Source organism: Delphinapterus leucas, chromosome 5 (genome assembly GCF_059928025.1).
Source record: "Delphinapterus leucas isolate spDelLeu-1000000601 "Yukka" chromosome 5, BTC_Dleu_Yukka2, whole genome shotgun sequence".
NCBI classification, from domain to species: Eukaryota; Metazoa; Chordata; class Mammalia; order Artiodactyla; family Monodontidae; genus Delphinapterus; species Delphinapterus leucas.
Window position 1 is genome coordinate 51699272 of NC_143133.1, and position 26658 is coordinate 51725929.

Sequence of the window (26658 nt, forward strand, 5' to 3'; positions counted from 1 at the left end):
AAAGTTTCTAAACATGTACTCTGGATGTCTGTCTTTGTCTCATCAGGAACTGGAAACATTTGGCGGCCAGCTCCAGTGCATGGCCCTCTTTGCGGAGCACTGTTCTAGAGTTAAGTAGGTACTGTAGATGTCTGGGGCCAGTTTGATTTTGACCACCCAGCAGTTGGCTTGATCTTTTTCCTGAATGCTTAAAAGGAAGTAAATATTTTGAGATCTTGCATTTCTGAAAATACCTGTATGCGGATACTGGATTTATAACCTATACAGATGATAGAATTCTAGGTTGGGAATATCTTTCCTTCAGGGTTTGGAAGGCAGTGCTCCATTTTCTTCTGTCTTCATTATAGCTGTTGAGAAGTTGAAGTTCAACAAGTTCATTCTTGATCTCTTATGTGTGACCTGTGACTTGTTTAATCCCTCTGTCAGTTTTTTAGAATCTTTTTATTCCTAGGGATGTCACATGTCATGATGATCTATCTGATGTAAGTCTGTTTTATTTTATTTTGCTTGGTGTTAGGTAAATCCTTTCAAACCGGAAACTCATGTTGAGTTCTGAGAAATTTCCCAGATTATGTCCCTATTGCCAAAGAATGAAAAACCAAGTCTCACATGATTTTAGGGCAGAGTACAACCCAGTTCTTGCTTAGTGATCTTCTGGAGTTGTCTTTGTTTTCTTTGAGTTTAACTCTTCCCTTTCCTTTAAAGCACTTCTTAATACCTTTTATTTAGGAAAATTTCAAGCATACGCAAGAGCAGAGAGAACAGTATACTAAGAACCTCCTGCACCCACACCCAGCTTCCTCAGTCATCAGTACGAGGCTAATTTTGTTTCCCCTGTACCCTCTACCCCGACCTCCAATCTGGACATTATATAGTTCTACCTGGAAACACTTCTCTATGTATCTTAAGAGATAAGGCCTTTAAAAGAAACATGATCACGATACTATTAAAATACCTAAAACATAAACAATTTTTTAATATTACGTAGCATGCAGTTAGCGTTCAGCGTTTCTCTGGTTACCTCATAAATGCCAGTTTATAATTCGTCTGTTCAAATCAGGATCCATAGAGGCTTTACACATGGCAATTGGTTGATATCTTTAATCTTTTATTCATTGAAGAAACAGAGTCATTTGTCTGATAGAAATTTCCATATTCTGAATTTGGTTGATTGCATCCTATAGTGTCAGCTAACATTTATTCTATCCCCTGTATTTCTTGGAAAGTAGAGGCGTCCCCAGAATCGAGTTCAGTTTTAGGAGCAACCTCTTCTGTAAGTTGTGTGGTCTGTTTCCTTTTATATCACATCAAAAGGCAGATAATGTCTGGCTGTTCACTTAGTGTGTTATAAGATTGGTTGTGTGTTCAGGTCATACAGGTATAGGCCAGCCTATACCATCCATTATAAAGTTCTATGTCACTGTTTCTTCTAATGATTTCAGCAGTAATTGATGATCATTGCCTAGAGTTATAAGGGTTTACAAATTCCTGTCATCGCTTATGCATTTATTAGCTGCGATTCTTTAAAGAAGAACTTTGTTTCATCAGCTGTTGACTTAACCGTGTTTACGGTTCATCTGGGAAGTCAAGATAAATGTTTAATTCTTCCCCTCTTATTGTTTGTTTTCAGAATAATGATTCGGTACCCCAGCAACTTACAGAGTTGACTTATCAGGGTCATTGTTCTTTTATTTTTAATATCACTATGAAAACATGTATTTTTAAAATTTAGTTATTTTTTAGTTAATTGAAATTATTTTTTTGGTATAGCACCTTTTGAATTTGATTTAATTTTTACAATATGATGGAAGTAGGGTGCCCATATAATTTTAATCCAAGCCAGAATACTTTCTGTGAGTAAAAGGGGGCACTAATTAGATGGAACTCCAGGACAGCAGATGTAAACTGGGACTGTCCTGGGCAAACAGGGGTGTATGGGCACCCTGGAGGAATGTGGGTTGTTAGGGAGAAATTAACATTTTTTCCCCAAAATTTTCAGCTTTACTGAAGTACAATAATTTATGTACAATAAGTTGCATGTATTTAAAATTACAGTTTGATAAGTTTTGACATGAAACCATCTACTCATGAAACCGTCACCACAATTAAGAAGATGAACATATCCAGTACCCCCAAAAGTTTCCTCCTCTACCATTGTCCTATATTCCTCCATCCCCAAAGGCCGCAGATAACCACTGATCTGCTTTCTGTCACTATGGATTAGTTTGCATTTTCTAGAATTTTATATAAAGGAATTATACAGCATATAGTATTTTTTGAGGGGATGTGTGTCTAGCTTCTTTTACTTAGCATAAATATTTTTGATGTTCATCCATGTTTAAGTGTTTGTATCATTAGTTTATTCCTTTTTATTCCTGAATAATACTGTGTTGTATGGATATATTTTCACCTGTTTGTAAACATTCAGGTTGCCTCCAGTTATTGCCTATTACAAATAAAGCTGCTACAAACATTTGTGTATAAGGGTTTGTATGGACTCATGTTTTTATTTCTCTTAGGTAAATACCTAGGAGTAGAATGGCTGGATCATATGATAAATGTGTTTAACCTTACCAAACTGTTTTCCGAAGTAGCGGCATCATTTTACATTCCCACTAGCAATTTATGAGGTTCCAGTTTCTCCCCGTTCTACACAACACTTATTATTATTTTTTAAATTATAGTCATCATATTAAGTGTGATGTAGTATCACATTGTGGTTTTGATTTGCATTTCCTTTGATTGCTAATGATGTTGAGCATCTTTCCATGTGCTTATTGGCTATTTGTATATCTTCTTTGGAGAAATGTCTGTTCACTTCCTTTGCCATTTTTTAGTTGGTCTAATTCTTTTTATTGTTGAGTTGTAAGTATTCTTATGTATTGTGGATGCAGTTCCTTTACCAGATACACGATTTGCATACATTTTCTCGTTCTTGGGTTGTCTTTCCACTTTCTTGGCGGTATCCCTTGCAAAACAAAAGTTTTTAATTTTGATTAAGTCCAATTAATTTTTTCTTTTGTTGCTTACGATAAGGGTGTTTTTTGAAGAAAAGTTTAAAATTTTGATTTCCAATTTATTGGGGTTTTTTTTTTAATACTTTGTGCTTTTTAAGTCCTATTTAAGAAATCTTTGCCAAATACAATCATTATTATTTTCTCCTATGTTTTCTTCTAGAAGTTTTATAGTTTTAGCTCTTAGATTTAGGTCTGTGATGCATTTTGGCTTAGTTTTTCTTTTTCTCTTTTCTTTTCTTTTTTTGGCTGTGCTGCATAGCATGTGGAATCTTAGTTCCCTGACCAGGGATTGAACCCATGCTCCCTGCATTGGAAGCATGGAGTCTTAACCACTGGACCGGGAGGGAAATCCTTGCTTAGTTTTTAAATATGATATGAAATAGGGTCAGGCTTTTGAACTTTTTAAAATCAGTTTTTCAGTATCTTGAAAAAGTCCTGCTGAGATTTTAATTGAAATTGTGTTGAATTTATAGATAAAATTGGAAAGAATTGACATCTTAATAATACTGAGTTTTATAATCCATAGCCATGGTATATCTCTCCAGTTACTAAGTCATCTTTAATTTTTCTCTATGACATTTTGTAATTTTCAGTGTACTGGGGTTATATGTCTCTTGTCAGATTTATTCCTAAATATTTTATATTTTTAATGCTATTTTAAATTGTTATATTTCAGATTTCAGTTTCTGATTATTTATTGCTAGTCTGTAACAATAGAGTTGATTTTGTATATTATCTTTTATACTTGATAAGCTTACTTATTTAACAGCTTTTTTGAAGATTTTCTTAGGACTTTCTATATACATGATCATGTCTGTGAGTAAAGTTTTAATGTTTCCTTTCTAATCTGTGCCTTTTATTTCTTGTCTTATCAAAGTGGCTAGAATCCCTGGTCAGTGCTGAGTAGAAATGGTAAGTGTAGACATCCTTGCTTTATTCCAGTCTCAGGAAGAATGCATTCAGTCTTTCATCAGTGGTGTTAGCTGTAAGTTTTTCTTAGATGCCCTATATTAGGTTATGGAAGTCCCCTTCTATTCCTAGTTTTCTGAGATTCTTTATCACAAATGGGTGTTTGATTTTTGTCAAGGGCTTTTTTCTGCATCTAATGAGATCTTTTATTTTTTTGATTTTTAATATGGTGCATTGCACTGATTGAATTCAGACATTAAAGCAACCTTGCATATCTGGGGTCAACTACACTTGGTCATGATGTATTACCGTCTTTATATATGTGTTTTTGATTGACTAAAGTTTTGTTAATAATTTTGAGTTTGTGTTCATGAAGTATATTGGTGTTTAGTTTTCTTATAATTTTTTTTCTGGTTTTGGTATTGGAGTAATGTTGGCCTAATGAAATGAAGTGGGAATTATACCCTCCTTTCTGTTTTTTGGAAGAATTTGTACAGAATTGGTATTGTTCCACTGTTTTCTAATTTCCAGTGAGAAATCTGGTATCATTCTTATCTTTGTTCTTCCATGTCTTTTTTCCCTCTGGTTTCTTTTAAGATTTTTCTCTTTATCAACTGATCTTCAAATAATTTTATTATAATGTATCTTATAGTTTTCTTCATTTCTTGTGCATGGGGTTCACTGAGCTTCTTTGATCTTTGAATGTAATTTTATAAAATTTTAACCATAATTTTTTTCAAAAAATTTTCCTCCCCCTCCCCCCTTTCAGGGGTCCATTTTCATGTATTTAGGCCCTTTGGTGTTCATTTTGGATAGTTTCTAAGGCTGTGCCTTCGAGTACACCAATGTTTTTTTTTCTTCTGTAGTGTCTGAACTGCTGTTAGTCACATCAAGGTTATTTTTCATTTCAGACAATTAAAAAATCTTTATAGGTTTGATTTGGGTCTTTTTATATTTTCCATGGCTTTCCTTAGGCTCATGCTTTCCTCTACCTTCTTGAACATATGGAATATAGTTATAATAAAATGGCTTGAGTGTTTTTGCCTACTGATTATATTACCTCTGTCATTTCTGAGTTGGTTTGAATTGATTGGTTTTTTGTTTTTTTTTTTCTCTAATCATGGGTCATGTTTTCTTGTTTCTTTGCATACCTGGTTATATTTGATTCAGTGCTGGCAGTGTGATTTTTACCTTGTTGTATACTGGATATTTTTTATTCCTTTACCTATTTTTGAGCTTTGTTCTAAGATACAGTTAAGTTACTTGGCTAATGTTTGATACTCTTGAGCAGGAGTTGGCCAACGACAGTCTGCAGGCCAAATCTGGCCATGCCTGTTCATTTCTGTTCAGGTTTGTGGTTGCTTTTGTGCTGCAGCGATAGAATAGTCGTGACAGAGAGAATGGATGGCCTGCCAAGCTCAAAATATTTACTGTCTGATCCTTTATAGTCCCTTGCTTTTGAAGGCTTATCTTTAAGCCTTTTGGAGGACCAGAGCAGCCTTGGGGTAGGGGCTGATTTCTTCCCACTCCTGAGGCTGTATGTCCTGAGCGCCCTACCTCATCCTTGTGGATTCAGAGGTTTCTCACTCTGGGCCCTGGGTGATTGTTCTACCTGCTCATTTCCAGCAGTCCTCTCTCTCTTGGTAGGTAGTCTTTTCACGCATCTGCTAATCAGTGCTCAGCATAGACTGGAGGGGAATCTCAGCAGGCCTTGGAGCACTAGCTCAGTGTCTGCTGTCTGCCTTCCGTGTACTCCATGCGTACCATCCAGTGCTCTGCCTTGTGGATCCAGCTGCCTTGGCCTCCACGATTTCAAAACTCTACCTCATCAACTTGTTGTGCTGTGTTTGGGGCCTCCATCCTGTGCAGCCAGCTCTCCACAGGCAGGAAGCTGAGCAGCTGCACTGCTCACTCACCTCTTCCCTTCTCTCGGCGTTCGCTGTTTGGGCTGCCAGTTGTCCGATATCTTTTTTTTCCTACTTTTTTCTTTTGTCCAGTATCTTAAAACTGTGGTTTCATATATTTTATCAATTTTTTTGAGGGCCAGGATGGTAAATCTGGTCTCTCTTGCTTTTTCGTGGCTGAATGTGGAAGTCTTCAACAATGAACAGCTACTAACGAATGGTAATAGTAGTAAATTCAGTGTGTCTGTTGCCAAGGAAGGTGCTGGTTCCTTCCACTTGCATCTCATGTCTTAGGGGCCCTTTTCTCTACTGACACTCTTACTTTGAATTACTATTAACGTTTCTTCTAATATCATGCTCCTTTTTCTTTCCAGTCATAGATAAAGCTGTCAAAAGAACAGTTATCATAGAAATAGAAACAAATTACCAGCATGATGAGCTTATTTCTTGCTATCGCCATTCAGAATACCTATTTCTCACTGCCTTGGGTGCTTTGAAGTGAAACTGTGCTTATATACAGAAAGTTTTAATACCCACTTTGATTCTATGTTAAGTTCACAGTTTTTACAGTGCAGTTCAGAGTTTAGTTCAACTGAAATCATATGACTGTTTTCAAACTCTAAGAATTCTTTAGTGCACTATTTGACATGCTTAGATCTAGACATTTCTGACCCTCTATGAGCCATGATAATCTTACTTATTTTTCTTTTGTTTTCTTATTCTGCTTTCTTTTTTTAAATTTTTAAAAATTTATTTATTTATTTTTGGCTGCTTTGGGTCTTCATTGTTGTGAGCGGGCTTTCTCTAGTTGTGGTGAGCGGGGGCTACTCTTTGTTGTGGCGCACGGGCTTCTCATTGCAGGGGCTTCTCTTGTTGCGAAGCAGGGGCTCTAGGCGCGCGGGCTTCAGTAGTTGTGGCACGCGGGCTCAGTAGTTGTGGCTCGCGAGCTCTAGAGCACAGGCTCAGTAGTTGTGGTGCATGGACTTGGTTGCTCCACAGCATGTGGGATCTTCCTGGACCAGGGCTTGAAGCCATGTCCCCTGCGTTGGCAGGCGGATTCTTAACCACTGCGCCACCAGGGAAGTCCATCTTACTGTGAATTCTTAGCTGGATTGCATATACAAAATCAGCAGTTTTAAAAACGTACTGTGATTGTCTTCTCTCTTTAATCATCAGTAATAAAATGGAAAGAGGGGGGATAAAACCCAAAGTAGTGGCTTTGAAATCAGATATAAAGATGACTTGAAAGGGATCAAATAGGCTATCTGGTATCGTATTTCTTAAGGCTTTGATTATTGTTTTGCTGCTTTGGGGTGAGCTTCTCAGAACTGCCTCCATCAGTACTGCTAAGAATAGAGGAACTTTGTGGGAACATTTTTTCTTTTAGGAGGTAATTTTTCTTGCTATGTATGCCATAAGAAATTGAAGAATGATCTTAATTTCTCATTTGAAAATGACTGTCTTACTGAGCCAGACTGTTTAACACCTCCAAGTTAGAACACATGGATTTGTCAATAAATTTAAAGGTGATAGTAGTCTCCGTTACTACTAGGTTGTTTGAATAATATATTATATTCACATTTTAAATGGATATTGATCTTCAGGCAGTGACTAAATTGGAGCATCTCAATTTTTAAGAAATCGCTGATTCTTTTCCACTTTGTAGGTATGCAGCCAGACATAAATCCTAGCCAACATTCCACAGATTGTTTCGTACCTTTGCTTCTTCATGCAGTACTCTTTAGGAAGTAATAATACTTTTTGCATGTTAAACCTGGAGAAAATCAATTGTCTTTAAAGCAACAAACTTAAAATGTATTCCTTTGTGTTTTGTTGTGTCTTGAAGGTACTTGAAGTTTATTGAGTTGCCCTTGTCTCAGAGAAAGTTTTGTCAAAGATGTCAGCAGTTGCTGTTGCCAGATGATGAGGAAAAGCATCGCAAGCATCAGATAGTGGGTGATATTTCTATCACCCAGCTAAAAAGGCCCAGTCAACTCCTTTATCCACTGGAAAACAAGAAGACAAACGCCCAGTATTTGTTTGCTGACAGGAGCTGTCTGTTCTTGGTAGACCTACTCTCTACCCTTGGGTTCAGAAGAGTACTGTGTGTCGGGACACCGAGGTATGTTATATGGTATTTTAAACATTCTCCCATCACCACTATTTAAACTGTAAGAAAATTTATTAAGTAGTTATTTATTGGGTTGGCCAAAAAGTTCGTTCAGGTTTTTCCGTAAGATATGGAAAACCCAAATGAACTTTTTGTCCAACCCAATACTATGTGCAGGTTACGACATGAAGCTTCAAGTGTACAAAGGAAATATAAAGCATGGTCCCTCTCTGAGGAGTTTGTAATCTTTATTCCATTTGAGAGAAATCTTTGTAGATTTCTGGTACATGATAGGAGATTCTTTCTGATTTGATTCTTAAGTTATTTATTATTTTAGAGTTTTCTGTTTCAGATGAGATCCATCCACTGTTTTAAAAATATTTGTGAAATTTAAACCTTGCTTATACTTGCCAAATTTTCTTCAGTGTTTCACTGAAATATTAGAAATATCAGGAGAACATTGATGGGTTTTTTGTTTTCTTGTTATCTATGGCATTTGTAATTTCTTATTAAATTTGCTTTCACTAATTGCTTTAGGTTGCATGAGCTGATCAGGTTGAAAGCATCAGGTGACAAGAAGTCTAACATTAAAAGCCTTTTATTGGATATTGATTTTCGGTAGGTTTACAAAGTATAATATTTATTCTCCTTCATTGTGTTCTGTTTCTTTTTAATGTTTTCGTCTTATTAATCCTGTTACAATCCTTTACTTAACATTTAGAAGTAGTGATTGGTTATAAGGTATCATTTTAGTCATATAGACTCAACATGTAATCTTCCATATTTCAAACAGGGAGGTGGTAGATTTCTCCTTTTGCTAGTGTGTTTCCTAAATTTTCTCTGTGAATATGTCTAGTTGTCTTTGGCTTATAATTTAGAGATACATTTCAATTGAGTGAAATTTCTTCTAATATACTTATTTTTCAAGGGTAATTCCAAATTTCCTCCAGAATTTTGTTTCATCATGATGTTTTAAGTGGGATAAGACATGTATTTTAATATTTTTACTGGATGATATGCATACTGTCTTTCACTGGACATGACCTGAAGTGAAGGGAGCGCTAACTAGGAAATAGAAAAGTCCCGAGGCAGAGGATAAACAAACAGATAAGCTTTGTGGGAGAGGGTCAGAATTAAATGGCACCTGATGTGTTGGAACAAACAGGTGAGACAGTGGACCACATCTTGAGTCCCCCCTCTGGTGGTAATTGAGAAGATACAGACGTTTGATTTACAACACAGGATGGCACATGTGTCCATCCTCAGACTCTCTGATTCTGTAAACTTGAAGTACTCTTCCTAGTGTCTGTAATTGTTTGATTTCCAGGAGTTCATGGTGAGTCTGTAAGACACCGTGTTCTCAGTATATTTTACTTGTTCTTGAGTGTATTGAAGGAATCGGGCTTTGAGTTTCTTTTTATTTAATCTGATAGAGTCTATTTGGCCAATATTCCAGCATTTGCTGGATTCTCTCTAGTATTATTACTCAGGTTCTCTATGAAATTACATATGCTTTTTCTCCCTAAAAACAGGCAGACAGATTTTTAAAGTGTAGAAAGTCACAATAAAATGTACAGCTTTCGTTATTTATTTTTCTTTAGACTTCCAAGTCAACTTTAGGTTATCTAATATAAGCACATATGTTTCTCAGAAATAACCCACACTTTCTGTAACCCTCATCCCATATTAACAGGACTAGCACACACTTTACAAATACCTGCTTGATGTGAGTAATCCTCGGGAAAATGGAATTCCATAAGTGATAATATGGACTTCTTCTTAAACTCAAATTCTTTTTTTAAATTGAGTTATAATTCACTAAAATTTACCATTTTAAAGTGTGTATTTCAGCAGTTTTTGGTATATTCACTAGGTTTTGCAGCCATCACCCATGATTCCAGAACATTTTTAATCACACTACAAAGAAACTCCTTACTTCCCCTAATAACCATTAATCTGCTTTCTGTCTCCATGGATTTGTCTATTCTGGATGTTTTATATAAATGGAATCATACAATGTGTGACCTTTATGTCTGGCCTCTTTCACTTTAGCATAATGTTTTCAAAATTCCTCCATGTCATAGCATATAACTGTACTTCCTTTTATGGTTGTATAATATCCCATTGTATGAATATCTCAATTTCTTTTTTAACTACCGTGTTTCTTTCCTAAAGTATTATTGTTAAATTATTATAAATGTATTATTTTAAAGGTAGAAATTTAACTTTTGAGGTCTTATAATAACAATATTAACAATAACTAGTATTTAGTGAGTACTTGTCACTTGTCAAACCCTATTCTAAATCCTTTGATCCTCACAACAGACCTATAAGGCAGATACTATTAACATTCTCCTTTTCCTCAGAATAGAAAACTGAGGTACAAAGAAATTAAATAACTTGACCAAAGTCACAGTTTATAAATGTCCAGCTCAGGATTCAAACCCAGTCAGTCTGGCCCCCAAAATTAAATTATCCTCTGGAAATAACTTTGCTTTTGGAAGTGTATATAAGCCTTTCTTATATAGCCTATATTTCTCTCTGGTCATCCTTCTAGGTTGCCCTTTTTCCACCTATCCCCCTGCTTTGTTCCACAATAGTTTTCAAATGCGTTAATAACTGGTTTCCAGGTTATTCATGTATTTAGAGTCAGGCATTCATATTAGTCAGGAATCTTTCTTTCTTTAGAGTCCCAGAAATCCATTTATGTCACTGGGAATGTATTGGCTCACACTGCTGGAGTCTAGGGTATAACAGGCTTCAGTCCAGTTGAGATCCTGGGCCTCACAATTTTTTAGAGCTCTGTCTTTCTCTCTCTCTACCTCTCATTCTGTGTTTCTGTCTGTACTGGCCTTATTCTTCAGACAGCTTCCTTCATTCTGCCAAGGACTTTGGTGGGCAGCAGCTTTAAACTTACATAGTCTCAGCTGAACTGCCCAGTAGAAAAAGAATCTTTCCCAAGAGCTCCAGCAGCAAAACTCCAGTGAGTACTCTGCCTACCTTGCCTGGGGTTACATAGCCATTCCAGAATCATCACTGTGGCCTGGCAGATAGAGCGCTATGGAGTGGATTCTCCATAGGAAATAGATGTTTGACTGAAACAAGGGGAGATATAGGTACTAGAAAGACAAAAAAAAAGACAAAAAAAAAGATGTCCACAACTGAATTATTCAAGACAATATATGTCAGTTGTCAGCAGCACATACGTTTTCATCTCTCTTGGGTATTGTATTAATTTGCTAGGGCTGCCATAACAAAATACCACGGACTGGGTGGGTTAAACAATAGAAATTTCCCACAGTTTTGGAGGCTAGAAGTCGAAGATCAGGGTGTCAGTAGGTTTGGTTTCTTCTTTTTTTTTTTAATTTATTTTATTATTTATTTATTTATTTTTGGCTGTGTTGGGTCTTCGTTGCTGTGCGCGGGCTTTCTCTAGGTGTGGAGAGCAGGGACTACTCTTCGTTGTGGTGCACGGGCTTCTCATTGCAGTGGCTTCACTTGTTGCAGAGCACGGGCTGTAGGTGTGCAGACTTCAGTAGTTGTGGCACACGGCCTCAGTAGTTGTGGCTCGCAAGCTCTAGAGTACAGGCTCAGTAGTTGTGGCGCATGGGCTTAGTTGCTCCATGGCATGTGGGATCTTCCCAGACCAGGGCTCGAACCTGTGTCCCCTGCATTGGCAGGTGGATTCTTAACCACTGCGCCACCAGGGAAGTCCCAGGTTTGGTTTCTTCTGAGATCTCTCTCCTTGGCTTGCGGATAGCTGCCTTCTGTGTCATCACATGTTCTTTCCTGTGTGTGTGCACATCCCTGGTATCTCTTTATGTGTCCAGATTTCCTCTTCTTATAAAGATACCAGTCATATGCATTGGGGCCCACCCTAATGACCTCCTTTTAACTTAGTCACCTCTTAGTACACCTGAAATTAACATAACATTGTACATCAATCATATTTCAATTAAAAAAATTTTTGAAAGCTAAATGCTTAAAAATTAATTTAATTACCTCTTTAAGGGCCCTCTCTCCAAATATAGTTACCTTTTGAGAGACTGAGGGATCAGTGCTTCAGCATATGAATTAGTTGAGGGGACACAACTGAGGCCATAAATATACCTAGGAGTAGAATTGCTTGGTCATGTGGTGATTCTATGTTTAACTTTTTGAGGGACTCCCAAACTGTTTTCCAAGGTGACTGCACTGTTTTACTTTACCAACAGCAATGTATGAGAGTTCCAATTTCTCCACATCTTTGTCAACACTTGTTATTCTCTGTCTTTTTGAAGTAGTGTCTCATTGTGGTTTGTTTTGCATTTTATTGGTGGCTAATGTTGTTGAGCATCTTTTCATGTGCTTATGGCCAATTGTTTATCTTTTTGGAGAAATGTCTATTCAGTCCTTTGCCCATTTTTAAAATTGGTTATTTGTCTTATTGTTGAATTGAAAGAGTTCTCAATGTATTCTGGATACTAGACCCCTATCAGATATATGATTCGTAAATATTTTCTCCTGTTCTTTGTGTTTTTTCACTTTTGATGGAGTCCAATCATTCTGTTTTCTTTGGTTGCTTGTGTTTTAGGTGTCATACCAAGAAACTATTGCCTAATCCAAAGTCATGAATATTTACACTTGTTTTCTTCTAAGAGTTTTTAATTTTAGCTCTTATATTTAGGTCATTGATTTCTTTTGAGTAATTTTTATATACGGTATGAGGTAGGGGTCTAACTTTATGCTTTGCATGTGGATATCCAGTTGCCTTGGCACCATTTGTTAAAATGATTATTCTTTTCCCATTGAATGGTCTTGGAACCTTATTGAAAACCAAACGACCATAAATGTATGGATTTATTTGTAGACTCTAAATTCTATTCCATTGATCTATGTCTGTCGTTATGCCAGTCCCACACTATCTTCATTATTGTTGCTTTGTACTGAGTTTTGAAATTGCAAAGTGTGAGTCTTTCAACTTAATTCTCTTTCAAGATTGCTTTGGCTATTGTGGGTTCCTTGCACTTCTATATGAATTTTAGAATTACCTTCTCAGTTTCTACAAAAAAGCCAACTGGCCTTTTTATAGGGATTGAATTGAATTTATAGATCAATTTGAGGGGTATTTTCATCTTAATATTAAGTGTTCTGGTTCATGAATATGAGATGTCTTTCCATTTATTTAGATATTCTTTAAGTTCTTTAAACAATATTTTGTAGTTTTCAGTGTGCAAGACTTGTACTTCTTTTGTTAAATTTGTTCCTAAACACTTTATTCTTTTTGTTGCTATTGTAAATAAATTGTTTTTTAAAATTTTATTATCCGTTGTTCATTGCTACTGCCCTGTTTACTTGTTTTTAAAAAAATTACAATAAAGTACACATAGTAAATATAAAATTTACCATGTTAAACATTTTTTAAGTGTATAGTTCAGTAGTGTTAAGTAAGTGAAGTACATTCATATCGTTGTACACATTTTCCAGAACTCTTTGCATCTTACCTGATGTACTTTTAATTTGAAAGATTTATATGGCCCTTTAACTCTTTTGCCTTAAATGCCATGCCTTGAAGTTTTACCTTTCTTGAGCCTGTAGTTCAAATCCCCTGGTCAGAATAGGGAGTAGGGGATGTGGATAAAGTTGTTTTATAACCTGTGGAATACACAGATGCTTTTTTTCTTTGTGTCTGTAAACCTGTGTGTGTGTGTTGCAGACAAAAGCTGAAGGTATAGTACTGTGGTGTCCTAGCATAGCTTCCTTGATAGCTACTCTGTTTCTGAGTCAGTTCTGTAAAAGGTCAACATTGGGTGCTAAGATAGAGCTGGTTTATTGACATATGTTTGTAGCCAGAATGAACTCAGCCTGTTGCCTGTATTTACACTATGATGGAGTGTGGGGTTGGCTCAGATTTCTCACAAGGACCACAGTTAAATCAGGGAAACATTCCTTTGTGGTATAAAGTGGTACTGAATAGTTCCTTCTGGCACTTTGACTTTGGCTTGTTGTTGCCCTACGTAAGGTCTGTGCAAGGCTGCAGAGAACTGCCTCAACTCCAGGGCTGTATGTAAATGTGCGGTAAATGTCCTTTTCTTGGGGTCTAAGATATGAAGTTAACATTTGCTAAGATGGATTTCTATATGCTCTAATTTTAGCATGAAAGATATGAAACACTGTTTGGCAAACTATCATCCAAATAAAGTTGTATCAAAAAAATGTATTTTTTAGGCTTATTTCATGAACTAGTTTTATTCAGCTCTTGATTACATTTCCTTTGTGTAGAACATGTTTCATACTTGGTAACTGACTCTGATTTAAAGAGAATGAATGGCCAAATTAAATGAATGTCCTTTTGAGCAGTTTTCAAGTGCATGCATTTCTGATTGGTTTTGTTTGCCTTATTCAATGGAGAGAATAATTCTTTGTGGCCAATTTCATTCTAAGAGGGTGATATTGAGTGAGTTTTCATAATTTAAAATATGAATAATTATGCTTCCTTGTTTGTGTTTGATGGAAACTTAGAGCTGAAATCTTGGCTTTTTTCTCTCTCTGGCTCTGCCCACTGCTGCCCAGAACATTTTGGATGAGTGTGCTATGCTGAATTTTATGTAAATAAAATTTTTTTTTTAATTTTAAAAAATGACTATTGCATCATGAAGCAATGAAAATAAATGGAGGGTGGTAGAAATATATTTAAAAAGAGATTGTATTTTCCCTTGCTCACACAAAGCAATGCAAGAGTGAAGAACACTCTCAAATGATGGTTGATCCACAGCTGTACTAGTATTAATATATATGTGTAAATTAAGTAACTGATATAGCTATATTATCAGCTATTTGGGATTTGGTTAAAGAGGAAGACATTTGTTTATTAATGGTAATTTACATTGTCCCACAGTGTTTTGGAATGTTCCTTGGGTTACAGTATATAGTTTAAATATTTTTCAGTTATTCAGACCTTCTGTTTATTTCTTCAGTGCAAATTTGTTTTATGAAATCATCAGATGTACTAACAGGATCTTAAGTGATATTAAAGGATATTGTACTGAGAATGGCGAACAGCTGTTCTTCCATCTCCACAGAATAACAAGAAACGGATTTAAATTATAGGAGGAGATATCTTGATTGGGCATAAACGTAATTCCCTAACATTGGAGTCACTGAGACATACATCTTTATAGCTGGTATTTATTAAAATAATGATACCTGACATTTCAGTATATGCTGTGTAGCTGGCATTGTATTCAACACTTTACATACATTATCTTATTTATTCTTACCAAGTCCTATGAAGTATTATAGAAACTATTTTCCTATTTTGTAGACGAAGAAACTGGGGCTCAGATAGGTTAAATAACTTACTAAGATTACACAGCTAGTAAGTGAGAGACCCAGAGTTTGAAACCAGACCACCCGACTGTACAGCTGTACTCTTAGCCTCAGTGTAATAGGAAGAGGATAAACTAGGCTTGTCCATTGTATTAAATACTCAGCATGGTTGGTGATCAGTTATAGATGGTCATAAATAACTTTGAGTAGAAGTAGAAGCAAAGAAGCGCCGTATCGTGATTTGGTTAAAGAAGCTGTGTAAGTAAGGATGTGTCCCTGATTTTTTCTCAGTCTTTCTACTAGGTTATGAATTCTGTAGAAGGATGGTGTGGTTCATATGTGAATTGTTTATGACAAAACTGTGGAAGTTCAAAATCCTATTGAGGTAAAAGAGGTTTCTATATTATACAAAAAAAAACTCAGAAATCAGCAAGAAAGACATTAAGGCCCATAGACATAAATGGGAAAAACAGACCTAGGCAGTACAAATAAAATTAAGGAATAAAGAAAACTCAGTTTTGTAAGAAGTCAAATAAATGCAAATTTAAGCCATGATGTGGTATGAATTTTGCCTAGTAAATTAGCGAAAATTTATAAAATGTTAATACCCGAAGCTGGTACTCTCATTCATTACTGACTGCATTTTAAAGTAGTATGTTAGAAGAATGAAATGATTCAATCAGTAAATAAATATCCTCTTTCCTGGCACTAATTCAGTATATATGAAATGTGCGTACTTCTTTTCTCTTACATATTGAGAAGCATATTTTATTAAGCTAATTCACAATAGACAAGAAAAACTCTGTATTAAATACCTTTTTTTGTTAACCACGGAAGAAAATAATTAACAGCTGTTGAGAAGAAATGTTGATTCAGTATTTTCCTTAAAATTATTAACTATGAGAGATGTATTTTAATTGCCAGCCCATCTCAAGCTTAAGTTGCATAATAATCTATCAGGGACATGATTATTTATGTAGAATCTTCTGGTCCGTAGGAACCAGAAGATTATATGTGTTTTTTATATATGAGTGTTCTGTAGTTTCGCCACTGGTTTATTAAACTTGGGACCATAATTTAAGTTTGTTATTCATCCTCTGTTGCTGACTTCTTGAGATTTTGGGAAAGTATTCTTTATTTCAAAAGACTAAAGGATGATGAAATTGATTTTATTAAAGGTGTGATTTCATAGTTTTAAAATTTAGTTTACATTTATTTATTTATTTATGTATAACTATGACCAGACAAGTAACTGCAGTAATAAACAAATTATCTTACAGGTATTCACAGTTTTATATGGAAGATAGTTTTTGCCATTATAACATGTTTAACCATCACTTCTTTGATGGAAAGGTAAGAATTATGACAATTATCTCTTTCTTTTATTGTATTTTCTTCATTATTTTTCTAGGGTCCCTCAAGAGCAAATGGTGGCTTTTCTACCATTCATTGATATTTATTTTTGTTCATTCACTGAGTGTGTATTGAGCACCTAGAGGTGATCATGTTATTCATCTTTCATGACTTTTCACTGCTTCTTGGGTGAAGAGCGACTTTCTCACCAAGACTCACGTAGCTGTTTGTGATCTGACCCCTGCCACTCTCCAGCCTGTCCTCTCCCTGTTCCTGCTTTGCTGTTCATGTTCAGGACATATGACCTTCATCTCAAACTGACCTTTCCACCACAGGAGCTTTTGCCCATGCTGTTCCCTCCACCTTCTACTCTCTCTTTGCCTTGTTAATGTCACCTCATCCTTCAGAACCCTGTTCCAAGTCACTTTCTTTAGCCTCCCCTGGCCCTCAGACAAGGTCAGGTTCTCCTTTGTAGATTTATGATGCTGTAATTAAATAATTCTGTAGTTAGTTGTTTGCTGTCTGCCTTCCTGATAAATTTCATGTCCCAGTTAAGGGGATTTATGGTTTTATTAAACTAATCCTTAAAAAATAGACAGTGTCAAGAGTTAACTCCAATCTATGAACTCTGGGTGATAATGTGTCAGTTTAGGTTCATCACTTCTAACAAATGTCCCACTCTGGTGGGCGCTGTTGATAGTGGGAGTGGTTATCCATGTGTGGGGCAGGGGTATGTGGGATATCGCTGTACCTTCCTCTCAATTTTGGTGTAAACCTAAAACTACTCTAAAAAAAAATAACCTTATAAAAAAGGGAGAGTGGTTTAAAAAAATCTTCTTTCAATATGATGTTAATAACATCATTGTGAATAAACAACATAGCAGAGCTGGTATTTCTACTCCTAATTTGAGCTCTTTGTCAGTCCCATTACAAAATAAAATCTATAACCAACCAAGTAATCACACCTGACAGGAGGTTGGTCAAAAATGTTTGAAATTATCAAGACTGCTTGAAGCATATCCATACATATATGTGATGGGTATATATCAATTTTTAAAGAATTGTGAGTCATGTTTTAAGTATATATTGTGCTTTAAGATACTAGCTAATGATAGAATGAAAACCAAGCAAGACTAAAAAACTAAGCATTCAGGAAATGAAAATAGATTCTAAATTGTTGGTTGGGGTTGAAAAAATGAGACTTATTGAAAAATGAGATTTAGTAAGTATAGCCAGTGATGTACTCCTTCCATCAGAATCCGTTTAGCATGGGGATACATATTTTTCAGCCGTGAAAGCTATGAAAACCAAGTAGTGAAGTAAGTAACAGTTAGAATTAGACTTCACTGTTTCCCAAAGCGCTTGTGTGGTTGATAAGCATTAGAATTTGAGAACTGATTCGATGAGCATGAAGGAGAATGAGGAATTGAAAGACCGCTTGACAGAAGATGAAGAGGGGCTTCTCACCTCGGACAGTGACAGTGGGGAAAAGAGAGGAAAGAAGTGGATTCTGAAGGCATTTCCCATATGGAAACCAGAAGACTTGGTGTAATTACTCTGTGTACACCTGAAACTAATACAACGTTATACGTCAGTTATACCTCAATTAAAAAAAGAAAAAAAAAGAAGACGTGGTGATAAGTGTACCGGGGGTGAAGTCAAAGATGACATGGGGGGCTTCCCTGGTGGCACAGTGGTTGAGAGTCCACCTGCCGATGCAGGGGACGTGGGTTCGTGCCCCGGTCCGGGAAGATCCCACATGCCGCGGAGCGGCTGGGCCCGTGAGCCATGGCCGCTGAGCCTGTGTGTCCGGAGCCTGTGCTCCGCAACGAGAGAGGCCACAACAGTGAGAGGCTCGCGTACCACAAAAAAAAAAAAAAAAGATGACATGGGGCCGTGACCTGGATTCATCTTCCATTCTTCAAAACAGAGAGTAGGGAAGTGTGGAAGCGACGTTTGGAAATGTTGAGTTTGTGGGGCTGGCACGACATCGACGTGCAAGTGTCCAGTGTGGTCTCTTGAAACTGTGGGGCTTTGAGCTCAGGGGGGTTGTCAGCACTGGTGACACAGCTGAGGAAGGAACTGAGTTCATATTACTGCTTGATGCTGCAGTAGTGGGTCAGGTATTTGTTTATTTGTTTTTAATACCAGACCATGATTTTGCTTTTTAATTTGAACAATAAAGACAAGAGTAAAATTACATTTACATACCAAAGAGTTGGCTAGCAATTTCATATATCTTAAGAAAATAACATGTAAGTAGCCTTCTCTAGGAAATTCTATGTAACTTTTATTGAGAGTTTATAGAATTACCTTACAAGTTTCTAGAATAACAGTTGGAATAAGCTGCCAAGACTGAGCTCCATGTTCTGTTTCACAGAAGAAAACAGTCATCCAGTTCAGGCTCTCCTTTCTCTGTATTTTAGGAGCAGCCACTAAATGGCACTGCAACTGTAGAGAATGACCTACAGAAAACTATTGTTTAATGATTTTACTGTCTCCCCTTTTTCTACCTACTTACGGAGGCAGGGTTTTCAGTAGAGATTACCATCTACTAATCAATCACCAAAGCATTTAAGTGTCTACTAGGTGTCTGTCTGTGAAGGCATATAAGCCTTTGAGGTACCATGTGCCTTTGAGGATCTAAGCCTCTGCCACTGCACAGAAGCTCTTCACAGTTCATGGGATTAAAAAGTAGGAGTTTTCTGCACAGGAGTTTTTTCATAGCAAATAATATAGTCTTTTGGGTAATAAAAAATGTCATACGCCTTATTGGTAAGGTGGTTAAAGTGTGTACAGAGAGTGGCTATTTAAAATGCCGAGCACTTTTTTATTGATGACTGAGATGAAGAACAGAGTTAAGTCAACCTTGGTGGCGTAAGCAAGTGTCTGTTTCCCGTAGGTGGTCAACATTAGGACCCTCAGCAACCTAGAACGGGACATCCCACCATTGACTCTTACCTGGGAAGATATTCTTTAATTTCTTTTTTAATTTGGTTAAGAGTTCAGGCCTCATTCACTGATTTTCTTTTTTCTACTTTTAACTCTAAGGGGTTTTAATTTATTTATTTTAAAATTTGTATTGGAGTATAGCTGGTTTACTCTAAGGAATTTGAAGTTTCTCAGTGACATCATCTGTACTTTTAGTCCTTGTTCGTGTAGGCAGGTTAAGGAAGTGCCAGGCAGCACTTGAAAAATGATTAACCTTCTTGACACCATCCTTTGCTGTAGGACTTTCAGGAGGAAGTTAATAAAGACTTTACTAGAGAAAAGGGATTAGGATGTTGTGATTTTTTTCCTTTCATCAGTTGGGTCTTCTAAGTTGATTTAGTAGTAAAGCAATATATATTTTATTATAAAGTACATATAGGTTTATTAAAGTTTAAATGCCATTAAGCTTTCAAATCTTCTGCCATTTTGTATACTGTGTTGATTTGCTTTTATAGATAAGTACTTGAAAGCAACTACAAAGTCAGTAGATTAGAGCTAATATTACAGGTCTGTCTCTTACTGACTTCTCCCAAAGCAAAGAAGTGATAAATATCCTAGACAGTTTTTAATGTTAACTTTGCAATCACTAAAAACACGTCAGCTTGCTGGGAAAATGTGTTAATGGCATGGTTTCATGGCCTGGATAAGCTTTATTTGTGAGCTTTCATTTATTTACTTTGCATGTTCAAATGTGCCTGTCATTTACCTGGCACTCAAAAACATGTGCATGTTTAACTGGTAATTTGGCTCTCATTAACCTGAACTTATGGTGGTGGACAAACCAGACAGGAAAAAATATGTCTTATTCGTCTTTGTGTCTCCAGTGTTTAGCACAGTCCTTGCTTCTGTTTGTTCAATTGAATTTAGCATTTTAGATAGTCCTCATGGGTAATGAGTTTCTCTCTTTTAGGTTACTAAATTTAGTTTTTTAATTTAACCATTTGAATGTGTAGTCCTCTGATAGTGATGGTGTTTGAATTTGCAATTTTAAAAACCCACTTATCAAGGAACCCAAAGATAAAATCTTACGGGGGCTGAATGAGAGAGGCTTCAGGATGTCACTGAGGGACTCTGGGGTGGCAGGGTGGGTGAAGTTCACTCCGAAGAGTGAGACTGAGCCTAATGCATTCTCCTCCCAATAGGATGAAGTACCTCCCTTTAGTCCTAATTTAGAAATGAATTTCTGTTTGTTCCAGGCTGCCCTTGAAGTATGCAGAACATTTTTACAGAAGGATAAAGGTGAAGGAGTCATTATGGTGACAGATCCTCCTTTTGGTGGCTTGGTTGAACCTCTGGCTGTTACATTCAAGAAGTTAATTGCTATGTGGAAAGAAGGTCAAAGCCAAGGTGTGTAATTTATTACTTACTGCAAAATAAACATGTATCTATGTATATACTTCCTGTCAAATATTAGCAGAGCTCAGTGAATCAGAGCACTGATAAAATATACATGTCTTGCGTTCTCTTCTTTTTTTAAAAATAGACTTATTTGATAATAACTTTATCGTCATGATACACTTCGTATTATTCTAATCATGTGTTTTAAAAATGGCTCATAGGTAAAGTATTTGTTTTTGGTGGGCATAAGGGGACATTATGAAGAATAGCAGTGAACTGTTGGCATTTCTTCAGTAAATATTTCCTGAATGGCCACTATGTACCAGGTACTGTTTAGGTGCTGGGAATGGAAGGGTGAACAAGACAGACACTTATCTCTGCCCGCTTAGACCTTACATTTCCTCTTCCAAAAGTCTTGCCCAGAACTCTAGGAAGGCACCCAGCCTCTGGTCCACAGCTCTAAACTGTGCCAGGATTTGTGTGGGAAGGTTGGCTGTCCAGGCGCCTAACAGTGGTTATCAGTGTCACATGGATACCCAAGCTTAGAAGTGGGTTAATGACTGGGGGATATTCAGCTTAAAATGGCTTAGGACGTCAAAGTATTTTATGTAATTATCTAATTAGTCAGTATAATCATTTTTCAGTTTCCAACCTGCAAGTTGATAAATGTAAGAGTGTCAGGAATTTGTGATCAAGCTTCTCCATTAATTGTGCTATATAAATAGTGTGCTTTGGGGACAGGATGCAAATGAAATTTAAAACATGACTCACAGTGCTAAGTATTCCACTTATTTTTGGTTCTGAAGTCTACTTATCAGAGTGGATAAAGTCATTGTTGTTGGGAAAGCAATAAAAAGCTTTGTGAGCTTGAACTGATTCTGCTGCTTATTAGCTGCATGAATTTGAACAAATTGCTTAAATTTTGCAGCTTCAGTCTCCGCATCTGTGAAATGAGATTACTATATTAACACCTAACTCCAGGGGTTATTTAAGGAGATAACATACAGAAAGCACCTAGCATTGTACTAGCCTGTATCAGGTGCTCTGTAATTAATAGCTATGTTCCCTGTCTCTCATAAAAATTAATTTGGATAAAATTGTTCATAAGAATCTTGCATGATTCAGAAAAGATGGATTCACCCTGAAAGCTGGCATAGTGAGTTATGGCAGAGCTAAGATTCAGACCTAAGGCCTTCTGCATTTTGGTCCAGGTTTCCTTCTACCATATCACAACCACCTTTGTGCTTCAAAGTGATGCTCATTTTTTATCTCCCACTTTTTTTGTAATATCTTTGCCTTTACCTGGACTATAGTGATATGCATGTAAAGATAACTTTTACATACCATGTATAGCTGTGTTTAGATATAAAAGAATGTTTCCATTGACTCTTGGGAAAGGTCAAGTTGTAAATGGTACCCTGGTAAATCATCTCTTCGTTTGTATGATTTAAATGTATTGAAGGATTACAATTTCTCCCAATACCATATATTTTCAGTAACAGCTTTCTACTTTATTTTTTTCTTTAATATCAGTTTCTTATTTTCTTTTCTCTTTTTTTGTGATCCATTAGATAACAGCCACAAAGAACTACCCATATTCTGGATTTTTCCCTATTTTTTTGAATCCAGAATTTGTCAGTTTTTCCCAAGCTTCTGCATGCTGGATTACCAGGTATAGTAAATATTCTGTTTTCTGACATGGTTGGGGAATGGATATTCTGCTTAAATAAATATTCTGGTAAGATGATTCATCGGTTTTAGTAACTGCAAACACTATAAGCTGCATGAAACACTAAAACTATATCATATGTCACTTAGTGCAGTAGTTCCTAAATGTCTGTAATCTCTAGGGTGCTTACTAAAAATATAGATTCTTAGGTACCAAAATAAACCTACTAAACCAAAATCAGAGGGTAAAGCCCTAAGAAAAAATATTTTACCAAGTTTCCCGGGTGACTCTGAACTGTAGCCAGGTTTAGACCAAACGATCTGATCTTTCAGCATCACCAGAAGATTGTGCAGCACCCCAGGGTCATCATTGTGAACATAGGTTTTCTCCATTCGGAGGTTGTAGAGAAGTAAAGTGCTTTTTCTGGTGGGTGGAACGCCATGTACACTTAACTTTGCTGCTCAGAGGATGCCAGGATCTCTAAGGAGGGGCGTGCCCAAGGTTGTGGCGTGTCAGAGAAGCAGAGATGCTGAGGTGTGGGTGTGCTGATTCAGGGCAGACTGACTGGACCTCCTCCTTTGCATCCTTGTCCTTCAACTCCTTCTGTTTCAATGTCCACTCTCCTGGATTCATTTCCTTGGGTTCTGAGGTTAACCCTGTTGTCGCCATCACTATGTGTGGTCACCAAGTGGGCACTGCTTCCACTTTTGTAATGACATTTTTCTATTTGATTTTTCTGAGCAGTTGACTAGCCTCTGATTCATTCTTTTCAGCCCTAGAACTGTAAACGTCTTCACTAGTTGTTCCAAGATAGCACTTGTTTCTTTTTTTTATATATATAGTTGATTTACAATATTGTGTTAGTTTCAGGTGTACAGCATAGTGATTCAGTATTTTTGCAGATTATATTCCATTATATGCTATTACAAGATAATGGGTATAATTCCCTATAGCACTTGGTTCTAATCTTTCTAGTCTTGAAGATATACACTATTATGAAAATTATTTAGAAATAATGAAACAGTGTTACCAGAAATGAGGGGATAGATCCTACCTGTGATTCTACCTCACATAGCAAATATAATTTTGAGGTCCAGTTGACTTTTGAACAACGGGAGGATTATGGGTGCAGTTGAAAATTGGTGTATAACTTATAATCAGCCCTCTGTATGTGAGGTTTCTCCGTATCTGCAGTTTCACATCTGTGGATCCAACCAACTTTGGTTCAGTATTTACTATTGAAAAAGATCCACGTATAAGTGGACCCACGCAGTTCAAACCATGCTGTTCAAGGGTCAGCTGTATTCACATCCAGTCTTTTTAAAAAACACTTTTACATATTTGTAATCATAGAAGATGAATATGAATTCTGCTTTCTTCATTTCTGCCTTATATAAGTGTATATTTTAAAATGTAGCTACATAATCTTATGCTTTTAATAAGTAAATTGTTCCATCAATAGGCTATGTTATCATTCTCTTCTTTTTGGACTTAGAGGTTGCTCCCACCTTTAAGGTACTATAAATAACACTGCCATGAACATCTTTTATTCATATAATTTCTCCATATTTTCCATAACTCCCTTAAAATAAATTTCCAAAACTAAAATAGAATTATAAAAGTTACATTATCAAATTTAATGGACTTTTTTATGGCTCTTGAACCATATTAACAGTGTCCTTTCCAAAAGTGTGTAGCACAAGTCATTTTAACCTTGACTTCTTGAGCTCTGCTTTAGGCAAATCCATACCATATATCTTCTCAAAGCTGGTTTACTTTCCTTTTTAGGGCATCCAGTTTTCTGTTTCTTATCTGAAGGATGCTTCTAATATGGACATTTGCAATGCAGAGATAGCTGACATATCCTAAAGACGTTAACTAAGTAAACTATTTCTGGTTTCCAGGAGCACCTGCTGCCTTTGACAGTGAATAATCATCTAATACAATGTTTGGCACGTAGTAGGTGCCCTGTACATGTTGAATGAATATTTGAATGAAAAAGAGCACGAACTCTGGAGTTGAAAAGGAACTGGGTTATAATGCTGGTTCTGCCACCTACTAGCTAGTCTTACACATTTTATCTAACTCTCTGAAACTCATCTTACCTGTTAAATGAGCATAGTAATAATATATCTGCTTCATAAGGTTTTAAGAATTACTTGAGACAATACATTAAAAGATTTAGCCTCATCCCTCACACACAGCAAATACAGAAAAAAGGTTATTGCTATAAGCATTGTCGTAACCATCACTATAGTCATCATTCAGATGGCCCCAGAATGGGGGTAAAACTTTTCTTCAATTTTTATGTCAGAAAACACAGTATTTTAACTGCAAAACACATCGTTCCTCAGAAGACTGTTTCATCCACATTTAGAGATGAGTTTTCACTGTGGGCAAGAGTTTGAGTTGGTGAGGAGGCAGAAGAAGGCAGATCCAGAATAAAGCAGATGAAAGCGATTATTAATGTGTAGTAACCAGTTATTGTTTGTTTAGACAGCCTGTGTTACTAGGAAAGAACTTTTGGAAATACTGTAGTTCTAATTTTAAGAACTAGTTCCAAGGTCCAAGCTTACTGAAAGTAATCATATGATTCAGTGCATTGGTGGAAAGTGTTCTAATTAGGCCACGTGTATCAGGGTGAAAAGCAGTCTTTCCAATAAAGAGAAAGCCAACCTTTGAGAAGAAGAATTAGAATAAAACCTATAAAACAAAAAAAATCTTCATTTTTTCATGATTCCTATTAAATATAAGAACACTACTGCCCATTACATGCTCAGTGGGAGAAACTGATTTTGCCAGATCTCCTAGGGTATATGTAAACTTTGTTTGTTGTACCTCTCCTTTGATGATTTTTCTACTATTTTTTTTTTGAAACTCTCTCTGGATTTATTGTCCTTTCTGAGCCTTTTGCATTCTTTTTTTTTTTTCTTTTGTTACTTTAACTTCATTTTGTGGTAATTTTTTTCCTTTTATATTAGCCACCTTCATCAAAAGAAAAATTTGAAAGTTTCCTCTCCTCCTTCACAGGTCTTTTCCCATAGACCTTGATTAGGCCTTCTTTCTGACATTGCCTGAGATGATTATAAGCCCCAAAACCACAATGCAGTAAAAAAAAAAAAAATCACTAAATCTCCTTTTTTGGAAATACTTTCTAGGTAAGAGGAAGGCGGAAATGCTGCAAATCTTCATAAACTATAAATCATGTAGACTCTTCAGTGATAAAGCACTTGATGAGTACAGAATAAAATAGCTATCAAAGACGTAGAAAACCAAGAGCTTTATTAAGGGCAGATTAGAAAGGAAGGATTTGGTAATGAAAAGAAATTCTGATTTAGAGTCAGAAGAAGTTTGAGTCTTAGCACTGCCTTTTAGAAGATTAAATATAATCTTGAGGGAAGTCACTTTATCTTTCCAGGTCTCTGTTTCCTTACCTATAAAATAAAATGACTGAACCAGAAAAAGGATGCCGGATAAGTTTTACTTTTAGACTTAAGCCTGATAAATTGGTAGTGACTTTCTGGAGAATTTGTTGAGAATACCAGGCTCAGTGGCAAAGAGTAGCGTGACTGATTAGTGATGTCTGCCACAGGGTCAGGGTCAGGGAGTGATGGCATTCAGGTCCTGTATTTACCATATCTGAACTAGATCTTCTCACTTCCCTTCCACCTTGAACATGCTTTGATCTCTTGTTTCTGCTTAATCTGGGACATTTGTCTGGATTGTTAAAAGTAGAGATCTTTGCTTTTTTTTAAAGCTGTCTTTTAAAAAATCGTCCTGTTTAGAAAACTGTTTGTTATTCGAGTCTGGTTTCATGTTCAGAAATGAAGAGGTTTTGACAGGAATTTCTGAGAAATGATTGTAATTATAAGGTGACACGTGAAATTCTCAAAATTCAATAAACATAAAACATTTAATGGATTTGAAGTGATGAGGAATAACACACACACATATGTATGTGTATGTCTGTGTAATACATATGATATTTAAAATAAGAGGTTACATGGAATATGGTGTGACTAAAAAACCTTATTGCTATGGTAGAAGTTGATTGATGGA

The 26658-nt window shown here is 36.3% G+C and overlaps 1 protein-coding gene across 3 annotated transcripts in view; it reads left to right on the plus strand.

The window, feature by feature from the left end:
- Window positions 1-26658, plus strand: part of ZCCHC4 (zinc finger CCHC-type containing 4) — a 48178-nt gene that overhangs the window by 10687 nt on the left and 10833 nt on the right. For 2 of the 3 annotated variants that reach the window (XM_089911728.1, XM_089911729.1), the window contains exons 3-8: window positions 47-114; window positions 7677-7952; window positions 8478-8558; window positions 16529-16601; window positions 20789-20939; window positions 22502-22602. In XM_089911728.1, the coding sequence (XP_089767854.1) occupies window positions 47-114; window positions 7677-7952; window positions 8478-8558; window positions 16529-16601; window positions 20789-20939; window positions 22502-22602 (750 nt within the window). The remainder of the gene's footprint in view (window positions 1-46; window positions 115-7676; window positions 7953-8477; window positions 8559-16528; window positions 16602-20788; window positions 20940-22501; window positions 22603-26658) is intronic. The other variant, XM_022566555.2, reaches the window with a different exon arrangement.